The sequence below is a fragment of the Aptenodytes forsteri genome, unplaced genomic scaffold, assembly GCF_000699145.1.
Source record: "Aptenodytes forsteri isolate BGI_AS27 unplaced genomic scaffold, ASM69914v1 Scaffold391, whole genome shotgun sequence".
NCBI classification, from domain to species: Eukaryota; Metazoa; Chordata; class Aves; order Sphenisciformes; family Spheniscidae; genus Aptenodytes; species Aptenodytes forsteri.
This window is the reverse complement of record NW_008795920.1, coordinates 455,051-468,420: the sequence shown is the minus strand read 5'-3', so window position 1 is coordinate 468,420 and position 13,370 is coordinate 455,051. Positions and strand designations below refer to the sequence as shown.

General features: G+C 56.2%; 1 protein-coding gene across 1 annotated transcript in view; it reads right to left on the bottom strand.

Annotated features, from left to right (window-relative positions):
- ATP8B3 (ATPase phospholipid transporting 8B3) overlaps nt 1–13,370 on the bottom strand; it is a 30,056-nt gene continuing 16,686 nt past the window's right edge. The window contains exons 9-30 of the mRNA XM_019473552.1: nt 12,826–12,908; nt 12,015–12,191; nt 11,409–11,497; nt 10,141–10,334; nt 9,231–9,439; nt 7,878–7,912; nt 7,269–7,425; nt 6,649–6,837; nt 6,274–6,386; nt 5,708–5,872; nt 5,293–5,404; nt 4,932–5,007; nt 4,436–4,476; nt 4,330–4,384; nt 4,280–4,285; nt 3,610–3,917; nt 2,867–3,090; nt 2,185–2,268; nt 1,654–1,893; nt 1,307–1,445; nt 904–1,034; nt 1–237 (exon numbers count right to left, since the gene is read on the bottom strand). Of these exons, the coding sequence (XP_019329097.1) occupies nt 1–237; nt 904–1,034; nt 1,307–1,445; nt 1,654–1,893; nt 2,185–2,268; nt 2,867–3,090; nt 3,610–3,917; nt 4,280–4,285; nt 4,330–4,384; nt 4,436–4,476; nt 4,932–5,007; nt 5,293–5,404; nt 5,708–5,872; nt 6,274–6,386; nt 6,649–6,837; nt 7,269–7,425; nt 7,878–7,912; nt 9,231–9,439; nt 10,141–10,334; nt 11,409–11,497; nt 12,015–12,191; nt 12,826–12,908 (3,064 nt within the window). The remainder of the gene's footprint in view (nt 238–903; nt 1,035–1,306; nt 1,446–1,653; nt 1,894–2,184; nt 2,269–2,866; nt 3,091–3,609; nt 3,918–4,279; nt 4,286–4,329; nt 4,385–4,435; nt 4,477–4,931; nt 5,008–5,292; nt 5,405–5,707; nt 5,873–6,273; nt 6,387–6,648; nt 6,838–7,268; nt 7,426–7,877; nt 7,913–9,230; nt 9,440–10,140; nt 10,335–11,408; nt 11,498–12,014; nt 12,192–12,825; nt 12,909–13,370) is intronic.

Genomic DNA, 13,370 nt, shown 5'->3' with positions numbered 1-13,370 from the left:
CTACGCCAAGGGGCTGGGGAGGGAGGACAAAGCCGGGGCCGTCTCTGGGTGCAGGAGACCCGGGGTGGCTCTGCGGGTGTCCCCGGTGCGCAGGCTGTCTCCGCGGGTGATGAGGCCGGCGTAGCCCTCCTGGTGGGAGAAGGCATAGCTGGAGCGGCGGTGGAAGGAGCCGTGAGGGACGTGGGCACGCAGCTCCACCGAGGGCTCCGGCTCCTGCCTGGCCTTCAGGCGGATATTCTGCAAGGAGATGGGGAAATCAGGGCTGTGGCCGCCTCCCAGGCAAGCCCTCACCCCAAGGCGGGGACAGCGCAGGGAGAGCAGGGATGCCCTCCACCGAGACACAGTTTGGCTCCCAGCTCCACCATGACCTGAGTTGATGTGATGGGATGTGTAACATGGGGACCCTCATGGGGGTCTTCAAAGCTCTCAGAGCTCTGGAGCACAATCTCAACCCCTGCTCTCATCTGGGACCTCTTTGTACCACCGGCAAGGTATGACCCACAACCCAGACGGGCTGGGGGTGGTACCAAGACCTGCACCAGACCCCAGTGCCTCCTAAGTGGCAGCTCCAGGGAGTCCTGGAGGGCAGTTCCTTACTGCAGCCAAAAGCAGACCCTCTCCAAGAGCTGGAGCATGTCTCTTGCCTCAAGGGCCTCCTGTTGGGCCATGAACCGATTTGGGGAGAAGGCCCTGGAGCCAGACTTGGACACCAATGTCATGAGAGACCATCACCAGTTGAGTGGTGCCACCAAGGAGAGGTGACGTCCCACCGCTACAGCCCAGGCAGTGGCTTCCTTGGGGAACCTCACCCTTCCCATCACCAGCAGTGCCCTGGCCAGCCCTGGCCACCGACGCCGGCAGGAGGCAGACCCCTCCCCATGCCAGCCCCCACGCAGCCCTCACCTGCTGGATGGTGTTTTTGCCCGTGATGGTGCGGTACAAGCGGACGGTGAGCGAGGGGACGGTGTTCACCACCAGGGACAGCAGGACCACGAGCAGGATGTAGGGGTCAGTCAGGGCATTCCGGCTGGCTTCTGTCAACGCAAGAAGTCGGTGGTTGATATAGGAAAGGTGGAGAGGACAGAGGGAAAAACTGTCGGGGGACAGGCCCCCACCCACAAAGGTGTTGAGGGGTCTAAAGAGGAAATGGCACCTAAATTGGAGTCAAAAATCAAGACAGCAAGATCGAGAAGTGGCGACGAAGAGATGATCTACAAGGTGGGAAACAGCTTGTAGCACCAAGCCCAAGCTGGGCTCCCCTGGCTCAGGGAAGGGAAGGACCATGGGGTTCCCTGGGGCATCTCACCTGGGAAGCAGAAGACAGCAGGGGCTATCCTGAAGGCATCGATGCTTTGGGTCAGGAAGGAGAAGAGGCAGAAGAGCAGCAGACTGGCTGTGACCATCAGGAAGGACAACACCGTCCAGAACTTGGTGTCCAGGATGATCTGCAGGGGCAAGGGGAGAGCACACAGAGGCTGTGGGGACCCTCTTCCATACAGCCACTCGTCCCTAATTCCTCCCCTGCCCCAAGGGAGATCGTCCCCCAGCCACGAAGCTGCTGGGGATCATGTCAGACAGCCCAGGGCTGAGCCTGGCTGCGGTCCCTGTACATCTCCCCGGGGCCAGGATGGGGAAGGGCAGGCTGGTGCTCACCTCCACAAGGACCGACAGCAATGCTGATGTGGCCACCGTGACAGCAAAGGACTCGTAGTCGCCAACAACCTTGCTGCCGATGCCGTCCTCAAAGGCCCAGAGTGCGATGTAGAAGCTGGCGAGCGAGGTGCTGACCCCATGCAGGAGGGTGATGCCAAAAACGCGGTAGTTGAACAGCTCGTCTTGCTGCCCAATCACATAGAGCTCAGGGAACTCCAGGCTCTTCTTGGCACTCACGTCCTGCCGGGAGGGGACTAAGCATCACCCTCCCCACTCACACTGGGGAGCAGGATTGGGCCACCCCACCCAACACACCCTTCAGGAGAGCTGCAGTGAGTCCCTCCACCCACTTGCTTCGGGGCGACGGGGAACAGAGGCACCCCGGGCCCAGTGGCCCATCGAGCTGCTCGGTACCATGTCCCATCACAAAGAGCCACACAGATGGGGTGCGACGACCGCCGGGCCGATTCACACCCGCCGAGGATGCAGCCTCCAGGCACAGGGGCTGGATGCAGCCCGGTGAACCCATACCTGCTCCAGAAGGCCCATGGACAGCACGGGGTAGGAGGTGTAGAATATGTTGTAGAGTGCAAGGAACCAGCCCTCATACAGAGGCTAGAAGGGAGAAGAAAGCAGCTGTGAGCTCAGTAGTGCTTCGGAAAGACTCAGAAAGGATGCCCAGGCACCAGGGGTGAGTCCAAGAGACTCACACCCAAACTCTGGGGAAATCCCCGTGGACTCGCCCCATCAGCCCCACATTGTCTGCAGCGATCAGTGGGCTGTGGGGCCGTGCTGCAGACGGAGATGGGGGGGCTGGAGCCACACGGTGGTGGTCACGTCACACTGATGGCCCTTGGGATAAAAGCTCCTATTTTGGAGGAAACCAGCTCAATGCACGTGGGATCTTTCCCTGCGTCTGTCCGAGACTGAGCTGCAGCTCACAAGGACATCCCAAATCTCCCCAGGGTGCTTTTCCCAGTCCACCCAGGTACAAAGCAGATAACCAGTTGCATCTCAGCCAGGCAGCCCCAAAAAATTGGACAGCCCGATACCAGGGCAAGGGAGAAAGAATACAAGGGCAGTGATGTGGACACGTGCCCATCAGGCAGTACCAGGCACGAGACCTGCATGTGGTCCCTCAGCAGGTTGCAACACTGGTGTGCAAACCTCCACGGGATGGATGTGACCCCTGCTAATGGCAGCATCCCCTCACCTGAGCTGTGAATCCGCTGTGGAAAGCGAACCAGACCTGGGCCATGAGGCCAGCAAAGGTCTTGTAGAAGAAGTAGCGGAGGAACTTGCAGATGCGCAGATATGCCCAGCGGCCGTGGACAAGCAGGAGGCGCTGGAGGTAAGAGAACTGTGCCAGGGCGTAGTCGCTGCACTGCACGGCTTGCATGCCCTCTAGCCCGCTGATGCCCACCCCGATGTCAGCGGCTGCAGAGGACAGGAGGGTGTAAAACGCAGGTGGGGAGGTTTTTGGGGAGCTGGGCGCTTGATTTCTCTATAGATTGCCCCCAGGCTGATGGGCAGAGGGTGAATCTAGGAGTGATGGGCAAAGGGAAGAAGCCCCCTCCATCACATGCCACGGCTGCGGGAGTGACATGCCAGGCATGGTTGGGCGTGCGAAGAGCACAGCCCCATGTCAGGGCTGCTGAAGAGGGGCAGGGACGTCTCTGCCAGCTGCCCAGGTTGGGGCTTGAAGTTTCATCAAGGTTCATCCCCACTGCCAAAGCAAGTGGTCCACCCTGCTCTTGTCCCAGGCTGGTCCTGGTCCTGTGCCTCTCGCTCCCCTCCCAGCAAACCAACGTGGAGAACTAGTTTGGGCGTTCCCCTCCCAGCTCCTCACCTCAAAGGAGAGGGTGAGGTGGTGGAGATGGCAGACGGGGCACCACCACTCCCCACCAGTGGGATGCGCCGGCCAAAACCCACAGTCCCCCCTGCCCTGAGCCTCACTTTTGATCATGTTGACATCGTTGGCCCCGTCCCCGATGGCCAGCGTGATGGCCTTCTTGTGCTTCTTCACCAGCTGCACGATGAGGGCTTTCTGCTTGGGGGTCACCCTGCAGCAGATCACCGCCTGGCAGCTGGTGGCCAAGTCCACGAAAGCCTTCTCCACCAGACTGCCCGGCTCCTGCGGGCTCGTAGCCCTGCAGCAAGCCAGCCTCCGCCACAGCCACCCCTTCTTCTCCTTCAGCACCTCTCCCACGTGGAGGATTTTGTCCTTAGGGGAGAGCACACGCGGTTGGGACCTCACCCATAGCCTTCATAGCATGAGAACCCCCAGCTCCTCAGCAACGCTCTTAAATCTTGTAGATGCTACAAAAAAGCGACCCCAGTTTTCTCCAAGTTCCTCACGCAGCAGGCACTGTGACCATGAGACCAGTTTTTCCCAGTATGACCAGAAGAGCATGTGATTACCCACCAGCCTGCATCATCCCAGAAGACCAGTCGGGCAGGTGTGGTTGAAGACCCCCAACACCAAATGATCGGTGCAAGGTTGCCCTCCTCTCCACTCTTCATTCCCCAGCCCAAAATGGGCTTTTCCCACCCCTTGGGCAGGAGGGGCATCACGTCCTCCGCACGCTGGTGCCACCCAGGACTTTGATAGCACCAGGGCAGAAACAGCAATCTGCCAGCGCGGGCAGGGAGCAGAGAAGAGCATCCAAGTGCCACCTTACCAGGAAGTCCCCGCTGACGATGATAGCTCTCTTCTTGTGGCACGAAGCCTCTGGACATGGCTGGGAGAGACGGCTGCTGCACAGGACTTCCCCACTGCCACTAAGGTTGTTGTTGCTCACCCAGTAAGCCTCGAGGATCTCGCTGTGCGAGGAAGGGGTGGTTGGAGCTGAGCTGAGGACACTGGACACACTGCCTGGCTTCGACTGAGACCTACAGTTGACCTTTGCCATCTCAAAGCCAGCTGCAGGGAGATGGGGCTGGTAACCCAGTGGTGGCAACAGGGGGGACAGAGAGGGGGCCCCAAGGGCTCACTGATATCAGAAATCAGCCTCTGTCCCTGTGGTTTAGAGGCTGGAGAGGCAGCTTAAGCACTTTCTGGTCAAAGCCTGCCAAGGGAGAGAGTGCTGTAGAGGCAGAAACAGATGGGGAGGCCTGGAAAAGCATCAGCAGATGAGGGCCATGGACATCCAGGCTGGGACAGGGAAGGAGAAGCATCTCTGGCAGAGTCGAGCTCTGCCCACCCCGCACAGGTTCCTATGCCCTCGGGTGTCTTCAGCGGGGACAATGTCCTGAACCAGGAGGTCACGATTCCTCACCTGATCTCCTTCTCCTCCAGGATCTCCATGTCGTCCGTGAGCAGCTTGCACGCGTAGCCAATGTTCATTGCGGTCTCTGCAACACACAGGTGTCAATGGCCGATGGTGTTGCCCCCGCCCCCATCCCAGGGCAGCCCCCAGCCCTCGGGTCCGACAGCCCTTGGTGGGCAGCAGCTGCTGGGGGCTCTGCTCCAGCTCTGTGCCATCGCACAGATGGCTTCTCCTGCCTCAGTTTCCCCATGGATGACATGATCTGTGGGACGTGCTGCTACTGTATATTAAAGGGAACAACAGAACCTGGTTGCTGCCCACTCCCAGAAGCTGAAATATGTTGGTGGGGTCTGGGGTTGCCTCCACTGACCTTGTTTGTCTCCCGTCAGCACCCACACTTTAATGTTGCCCAGTTTCAGCAGCTGGATGGTCTCAGGGACTCCATCTTGCAACTTGTCCTCAATGGCCGTGGCCCCAAGCAGCTGGAAGAAGGATCAGTGGGTGTCATGACTTGGGGCAGGGCAAGACACGGAGGTAGGAATTGCCCCTGGATCCAACCAGGAGTCCTTGCCCATGGGTGGACACGACCTGACAGATATCTAACCCAGTGTCTACTGGCATGTCACAAAGTCACCCCTGGGGGGGCACTCCACCTGCCCTCCCACCCAGGGGATGGGTGTTGGGTTGGACACTTCACCCCCTCATCCCGGAGAGCCAAACCCCACACTCCTGCCCTCTGTGGGACCTGCGCAGCCGGTTCCTCCTAAACCCTGGCCTCATCCCACCTGCAGGTTCTGCTCCATCTCCTCGTACAGCTTGTCCAGCTCCTGCGTGCGGTCCTGCAGCAGGACGCTGGCCTCGCGGTGCCTCCTGCTCCACTTGCTGTACTCGACCTCGCTCACCTCCTTGCTGGCCAGGCATAAAGTCCTCAGTGTCTCCTCTGCGAAGCGCTGCAGAGATGAGACATCAGGTCTCCTTTCCCTCGACCAGATGACTCTCGCAGTGGACCAGGGCATCATGCCAGCCAGCCACGATGCTCCCATGGACAGAGCCAGAAAAACTCCAGGATCTGAGGGTCTCCTTCTGGGCTCTGACTCCCTCCCCCATCCTACAGCATCCCCCTGAGCATCCTCGCAATGCAACTGGTCCATGCAGAACACCGAAGATGGATTTGATGCCCTCTTACCCCCTGCCTTACATGCAGGTGAGGCTCTTAGAGCAGAAGGAAGACAGACGGACCAAAATCCTGAAGCCAGAGGGAAAAAGAGCAGCAGGGGACTCCAGGACACCCAGCCCACAGCCAGCAGCAGGGAGACCAGCCCTTTCTGCCCCAGGCTGGCATGGGACTCACATCCAGCGCCATCTCGGTGAAGGTTTCATTGGGCCCTCGCCTCTGCAGTCTCTCCAGGATGACTGTGTCAGCCCCCTTGGTGTAGAGCCGGATCGTGCCCTGGGGGTCTCGCACTGGGGAGGGAGGGGAAGGACAGTTTAGGTACTCAGAGAGATGGCTCCCACCCGTCACTGTCCCCATGCAATGGCCGTGCTGCAGAAGGCACCGCAGGGGACGCTGGCGCTTTTCTGCCTGCGGTCATAGGAAGCACAGGAATTTTCCCAGATCTACACCACCACGAGGCAGGATCAGGCCTCAAGGACTGTCAGTTCCTCACACACCTCCTCTGAGCCTCTCATTTACTCGCTCTTTCTTGGCTGCTCAAACCCTGCTCACCCAGGACGGACATCCTCTTGCGATCACTGTTGAAGTCCAGCATGGCCAGCACTTTGTACGTCCTCTTCTTCCCCAGCTCACTGATGGTGATGGTGTCTTGAGTTCGGGCCAGAAAGACGTACCCCAAGTTCCTGGCTGCCAACACCAGTGCTTCTTCGTCTGGTGAAGCTGCCTGATAAACCAGCTGGTCTGCAGAAGAGGAGTAGGGGTTAGACAAGGAGACTCTCAGCCAAGCAACTCTTGGACATCTGAAACACCTTGTTCTTGCCCAGCACCAACATTATCTATGGACGCCCTAAAGTCCAAGCCACCAGGCTTGGGAAACTCAGTCCTACTTGTCTCATCTCTTCTGCTCATTGCCCCAGGGCAATGACAAGTGCCCAGACAGGGCTGGATTATCCCCCCTGTGCTCCTGTTCCAACTAATTAGCTTTAAAACAAACCCAAATGTACATGTCTGTGATGCTAGGACAGTGGCACAAAGCATCCCCAGGCTCTCGCACCACCTGCTCGCCGCACAGCAGAGCTTTGCTGGGCAATGGAAAAAGCCATCGTGGCCTCAATGCCTTGAACGGCAGCTCGACCCCGCTCTGAGCACGTCAACCACTGCGGCCAACCCACCGCCCTTCTCCTCCACCATGACAGTGTGGCAGAGGGCCAGCAGCCTCAGGAACTCCCTCAGCACGGGGTCGCTGTCCCGCCAGGCAGCTTCCAGCAGCGTCGCGTCACAGAAGTCCAACTTCTTCTCCCCGTGGTGGCTCCAGGTCAACCCTGACCCCTGCAAGAGGCACAGGCAGGCTGCAGGCACCCAAGAGAGAGACCGACCACGGGGCTCTGCACCGGGGATGCTGTTGGGTTGCAATACAGCGACCCTGTGCTGGCACGGTCTGATCCAGATCAGAGTCTGTAAGCCGAGCTCTGCATTGCCGACACCAAGGGGGTGAGTATAAAAAGGTTGGGAATTTAAAAAAAAAAAAAAAAACAAAAAAACACCCCAGAACTGCATTATTTTATAAATCCAGTTCCCCTGTCCTTAACTGGCAGCTGAGGACCGGCAAACTCGCCGGCCCAAGGAAACACACGCCACTCTCTTACAGCATGGGACACCGTTGTAAGCAAGCTGTGCTCCAAAACAAAAGGCTGGGCCTGTAATCGATAACTGCTACGGCTTTGGCCCCGATGAGGAGTGGCATCTGGCCCCATGTTACGTGGAAGAGGGGAGTTACGCACCGATGGCTCTTTGTTCTCATGGCCTGGGCCTGTACCTGCCAAAATAAGAATAATTCAATTAATAGAGAGCTGGCAGGGAGCATCACTAGTGGGGGCTGCGAGCAGTTTCCCTGGAAGGGACTGCTGCTTTTGCTGGCCAAAAGACTGGCGCAAAGGGACGGGTTTTCAGCATCTGCTCGGTGTCGTTCACGAGCCAGGCTCTGTTAGGATATCCAGGTTTGAATCATTTGGCTCTGGGACTGTTTAGACTTTCGGCACATTTTTGACGTTAAAAATTCAGGTCTCGCTTTCACCCGCGTGTCCTGGGAGGCTTCTGCAGTTGGCCAGATACTGGTGGGATTGCGGCGATGCTGCTGTCACGGAGGTGCAACACGATACATCAGGCAGGGGAAAACTGGTTTTATTCCTGCTTAAAAACTTTGCTAGATATTTTTTTTTCCCTCCTCTTTGCTTTTATCACAGCCCATTTGTCTCAAGTGCCTGATACTTATCTCAGGAAAAAGGAGCTCCATGCTAAAGCTCTGGCCCTCTCCACTCACTAAATTTCACTAATTAAGCACTGAGACAGCTCCCAGAAGCCAGCCGAGAGCTCGAGTAAGTATAGCAATAAGAAGAGGAAGGACTTGGAAGGACTTAGAAACAAGCAGAGTCATTAAAAAAAAGCCAAGAGCGATTACATGCATTCACTGTAAAGAAACAACATAAGGGGAATGATAATTTCTTTGCCTCCTCCATAGGTCACCTGAAAGCCTCAAAGTGCCCAGATTTGGAAACCAAGCCGGAGATTCGCCAGAAAACGATGCAAAGAAGAAAAGCAAACCCTCCTTTTTCTCTCCAAGACCTTCACAGAAAATAAAAATCCATAGGCTTCCCTGGCCCATCACCCCGTGGCTCCTCTGCCTGCCCTGTCCTGGCCACCTGGGCCAGCATCAGCTAATTATTCCAGGCGGGATCCGCCTCACTCAGACTATGTGTTTGCCACGTAGCTGTGCCGGGCTCCTAACCCCAGGCTTCCTTTTTTATCAGGGAAAACCTAGCTGATCTCAGCTGAGTTTGGGGCATGATCTCCTGAAAGGTAGGCACCCATTTTAGGAGGGCAGAATCGTGCCCTCACTCCACGCACTGGGAACATGAGACAAGTGTGACCACAGGCGTGGTGGCCCCTGCAAAGCACTGATGACACGGGAGATGAGAAGAAGCTGAATTCCTACAGCATCTTCTGTCTACACACTGGACCACCAAGATCAATCCACATGCCCCAAGCTTCCTAGCAAGCCAGGAGGAGTGGAAAGAACCAATTCAAGGTTTACCTAACTCATGAGTCCCTACAAACTTGCTTCCACCAAAAGTTACCATAGATGGTCCCATTGATACAGCATTTCTTGAAGCTCATCACGTTTTGTGTCAAGGTGCCAGTCTTGTCTGAGAAGATATATTCGATCTGGCCGAGCTGATCATTGAGGCTGGTGCTTCTGGCTTTTGCTGGAATGTCCTTGACGGCATAATACATTTCCAGATCCCAGTTGATAAAAAAGCTGTTCACCAGATAGATGAATTCAAACCTAGGGAATCAGGTAGAAGAAAACTTACACTGGGGAAGGAGATTGCATTACTCACATCCCAGGGGCATCTGGGATTCTGACACAGGAAGAAAGGGCAGAGGGGAACTCCCCGCCTGGATCCCATTGCTCTGAGCTTGGGGGAAGCAAAAGGGTTTTCATTGTTCGTGGCCAGGTTTCCAGAAGGCTCATCACACCGGACTGAGAGCCCACTGGGTCCCAGGCAACTGGGCTCCCCTCTGGAAATCTGGCCCTTGATGACAAAATTCATGGATCTGGAGATTCAGTGAAGGGCCGAAAAGTTTGGAAACTGCTTCTTCCAGCACAAATTGTGATTATTGCCGGCTCACAATGGCTGTGCCCTTCTCTTCCCCACCCTGCTGCTGCTCAGTGGGGAAACACCACCTTCATCAGTCTCATCCTCAGCCTGTCCACAATTTCCAACATCAGTACGTGTCTTTGCACCTCTTTTCTGGCTTTCCTCTGAGATCTCAAAGCACATCATCAATGTTTGTAAGATACACACCCCATCCATCCTTACCCTCTTACGGCTAAGAGAACATATGGGAATGACTTGCTCAGGGTCACAGCTGGATCTTTTGTGCAGCCCCATTTTGTGGCTGCAAACCAAGGTGCCAGATGATGGCCAAGGGCAAGGAGCAGGGTACTGATCTCTGATCACTTGCAAGCTCTGTTGTCCTTACGTTATATACATGGACATAGGTATGATGATGCTCAGGAGGATCGTGAAGCCCCAGAAGCTGAAGAAGGCCTGCTGGGCAGGGGTCGTGTTCTTGTAGAGAGCAGAGAGGTAGCTGTGCTTCTCCTGGAACATCCTGGCCCAGAATCCAGAGGCAATGGCGAGGCACAGCGACGTGACCAACAGCACCAGGAAGATCTGAGATGGGAAGCCAGGATGAGAACGTCCCATCACATAGAGCCCACCAGACTCTTTTCTAGGACCAACCATTGCCCCTTCCAGACTGTTTTTCTCATTTAGCTGTAAACCTGCAGAAAGGTGTCCTTGTGCCTGAAGCTGGTTCTCAGAGCTCATCCTGGGCGGAGATGAAGGATCACAGCGCGTATTTCAGCTTGACGCATCCGCAACACACACACAGCAAAACCCGACTTTCCCACCCTCCTAATTGCCTCAGACACCATCTCCCCGGACAAGGGGTGTCCTGCGGCCCTCCTGCTGAAGTTACCAGCAAACAGAGGAATGCAAGTGGCCGGTCTGAGAAATGGTGACACTCAACCACCAGGAACCAGAATAAGAGCCATCCAATTCATTGCTATGACCACGCTGCTTTGCTTCCCACAGAGGAAAGGCTCCTCCTTCCCCCGTCCTCCGTCTACTCTGTGCTGAGCCACAGCCCGCAGGACCCTCAGCACAAACCACCTCCTCGGACCTGCACGGTTATGGATGAGTAAAGGAGGCCAGAAGGGGTTGGAGATCCTGAATACTCTAGCTCCCTGGTCCAAGGGGCTGCTCTACAGCTGAGGACTCGGAGCTGCCAGGGTCCAGGGTTTAAGCAAACACAACCACCACGCAGACTGCTCCAGACCCAGCAACCGCCACTTCCTGGGAACATCACTTGGTATTTGCCCATAACATCCTCCTCGGACCTGCACGGTTATGGATGAGTAAAGGAGGCCAGAAGGGGTTGGAGATCCTGAATACTCTAGCTCCCTGGTCCAAGGGGCTGCTCTACAGCTGAGGACTCGGAGCTGCCAGGGTCCAGGGTTTAAGCAAACACAACCACCACGCAGACTGCTCCAGACCCAGCAACCGCCACTTCCTGGGAACATCACTTGGTATTTGCCCATAACATGTTAAACCCAAGATATTTTGAGCAAAATACTGCAAGCTTAAGAAAATCAGCATCACCCAAGCAAGCAGCCTCTCATAAGATTTGTGAGCAACCCCAGGAGGCCGGTGGACCAGGGCAGGAGGTGTTTGCACCACACTCACTATGATCACCAGCCGGTCCATCATGCGGTCCAGCTTGGTTTTCTTCCGCTTGATCTTTCCACAGTTCCTCATAATTTTGGAATCAAATCCTGGACGAGAAACATTTTAGAAGTAAAAACGCAAGTCCACAGCCCCCAGAAGGTTGACTTGCAGCTAAGTGATGCTGGTTTCCTCCATAACAACATCTCCCCACCTCTGAAGACTTCAGAGGACCGCGTCCCTTGATCAGTGGTTAATCAAGCCATGGCTGCACGCTCGGAGAAGTGCTGCTTACACCAGATCTTACCCCACCCCTCTTCCCACAGCTACTCATGGCCAAGCTCTCAGCTGCACCGAGCCATCCGTGCAGGAGGCCACAAAGTGAAATGGATCCAGGACATGATGCAGCTGAAATATAACCTGGGATAAGCAGATGTTTGGTACCACCACATCATCTCCCAGCCAGCGAGCCCAACACCAGCAAAGCTTGGGACAAATTTCCAGAGGCTTGGTTACAGCAGCAGGTCTTCCCACTTCGTATCAGCTGAGAATGGGACCTGCTGATGCTAGAAGCACTTGGGCAGCTTAAAACCCCCGGGGACCTGGGTATTTTCTGCCCTTCCTGACCTGGGCCTGGGCACTCACCTGCATAGATAACCAAGCCGTAGCAAACGTCAGTGTTGCGAAGCTTGCAGCCTCGCAGCAAGATCCTTTCACTGTCAAGCGAGTAGGTCTCGCCCCTCCACTCCAGCGTGCCGGTGAAGCTGTGCATGCGGCTGTTGGGCTCCTCGCAGGTCACTCTCCCTTGAGCAGAGGGCATGATTCAGGTAATGGCTTTGGGGGAAACAAGAGGTCCTTCCTCTCCCGCCCGCCACACTTGCCCCCTCCAAAGAGGGGTGCTAGGGGCTTCTCAGGGGAGATTCAGATTTTGCCAGGGCATCTCCAGATGCAGTTGGGACATGGATGGCTCAAATTAAGGTCAGGCTAAGCTGGAGGGCCACCTTGCCGTGCTGGGAGTGTGCTCAGTCCAGGAACCGCGCTGGGCTATAAAACTGGACAAGGTACAAACACAACCCCCTTCATCCCCGGAGCATCTGAGAGGGGAGTCTGCATCCTATGGAGGACCAAAGGGGAAAATATCCAGGGTCTGAGCTCAGGTTTGGGAGCCAAGCACTTGATTCCAGCGGGAAAAATCAAGACCCAGGACAGGGGGAAGGTACACAGCCTTGATGGACCCATCACAGAGGCACTCTGCTAGGGAAGGGCCTCCACGCAAGGCCTTTTGGCATGAACCACCCTCCAGCCTTGCAGGCAGGAGCAAGTGCAGCCTCCGGTTAGGCTGATGGCACTTGGTGCCTGAGGGGACAGAGACTTCCCGAGGCTGAACCGATCCTATCCCAGTGGGATGGCTGCATCCTCGCCTGTCTGGGAGACTCACCATCAAAGGTGGCCATGCTCTCCTCGCTCACCAGCTCCTGGTGGGTGACCAGAAGGGCTTGTCTGAACTTCAGGTTCGTTTCCCTGTGAACAAAAGCCAGGGAGGGAAAAATAAAATAACCCTGCGGGGTGACAGAGCTGTTAATTCTGCTGTCGGACCCATGGGACAGAGACGGCCATTAATTATCGGGTGATTACATGAGTGATGGCAATGAAAAGCGAGATAGGGCCCTATCATGCCAGACATCGAGCACTCATGCGGGGAGGAAGCTCTGGCCCGGAGACCCTGCCATTAAATCATCCTGCAGACAGAGAAATAACCCTGCGGGGTGACAGAGCTGTTAATTCTGCTGTCGGACCCATGGGACAGAGACGGCCATTAATTATCGGGTGATTACATGAGTGATGGCAATGAAAAGCGAGATAGGGCCCTATCATGCCAGACATCGAGCACTCATGCGGGGAGGAAGCTCTGGCCCGGAGACCCTGCCATTAAATCATCCTGCAGACAGAGGTGGGAGGGACTGGCAGCCGCCGTCCTCGGCG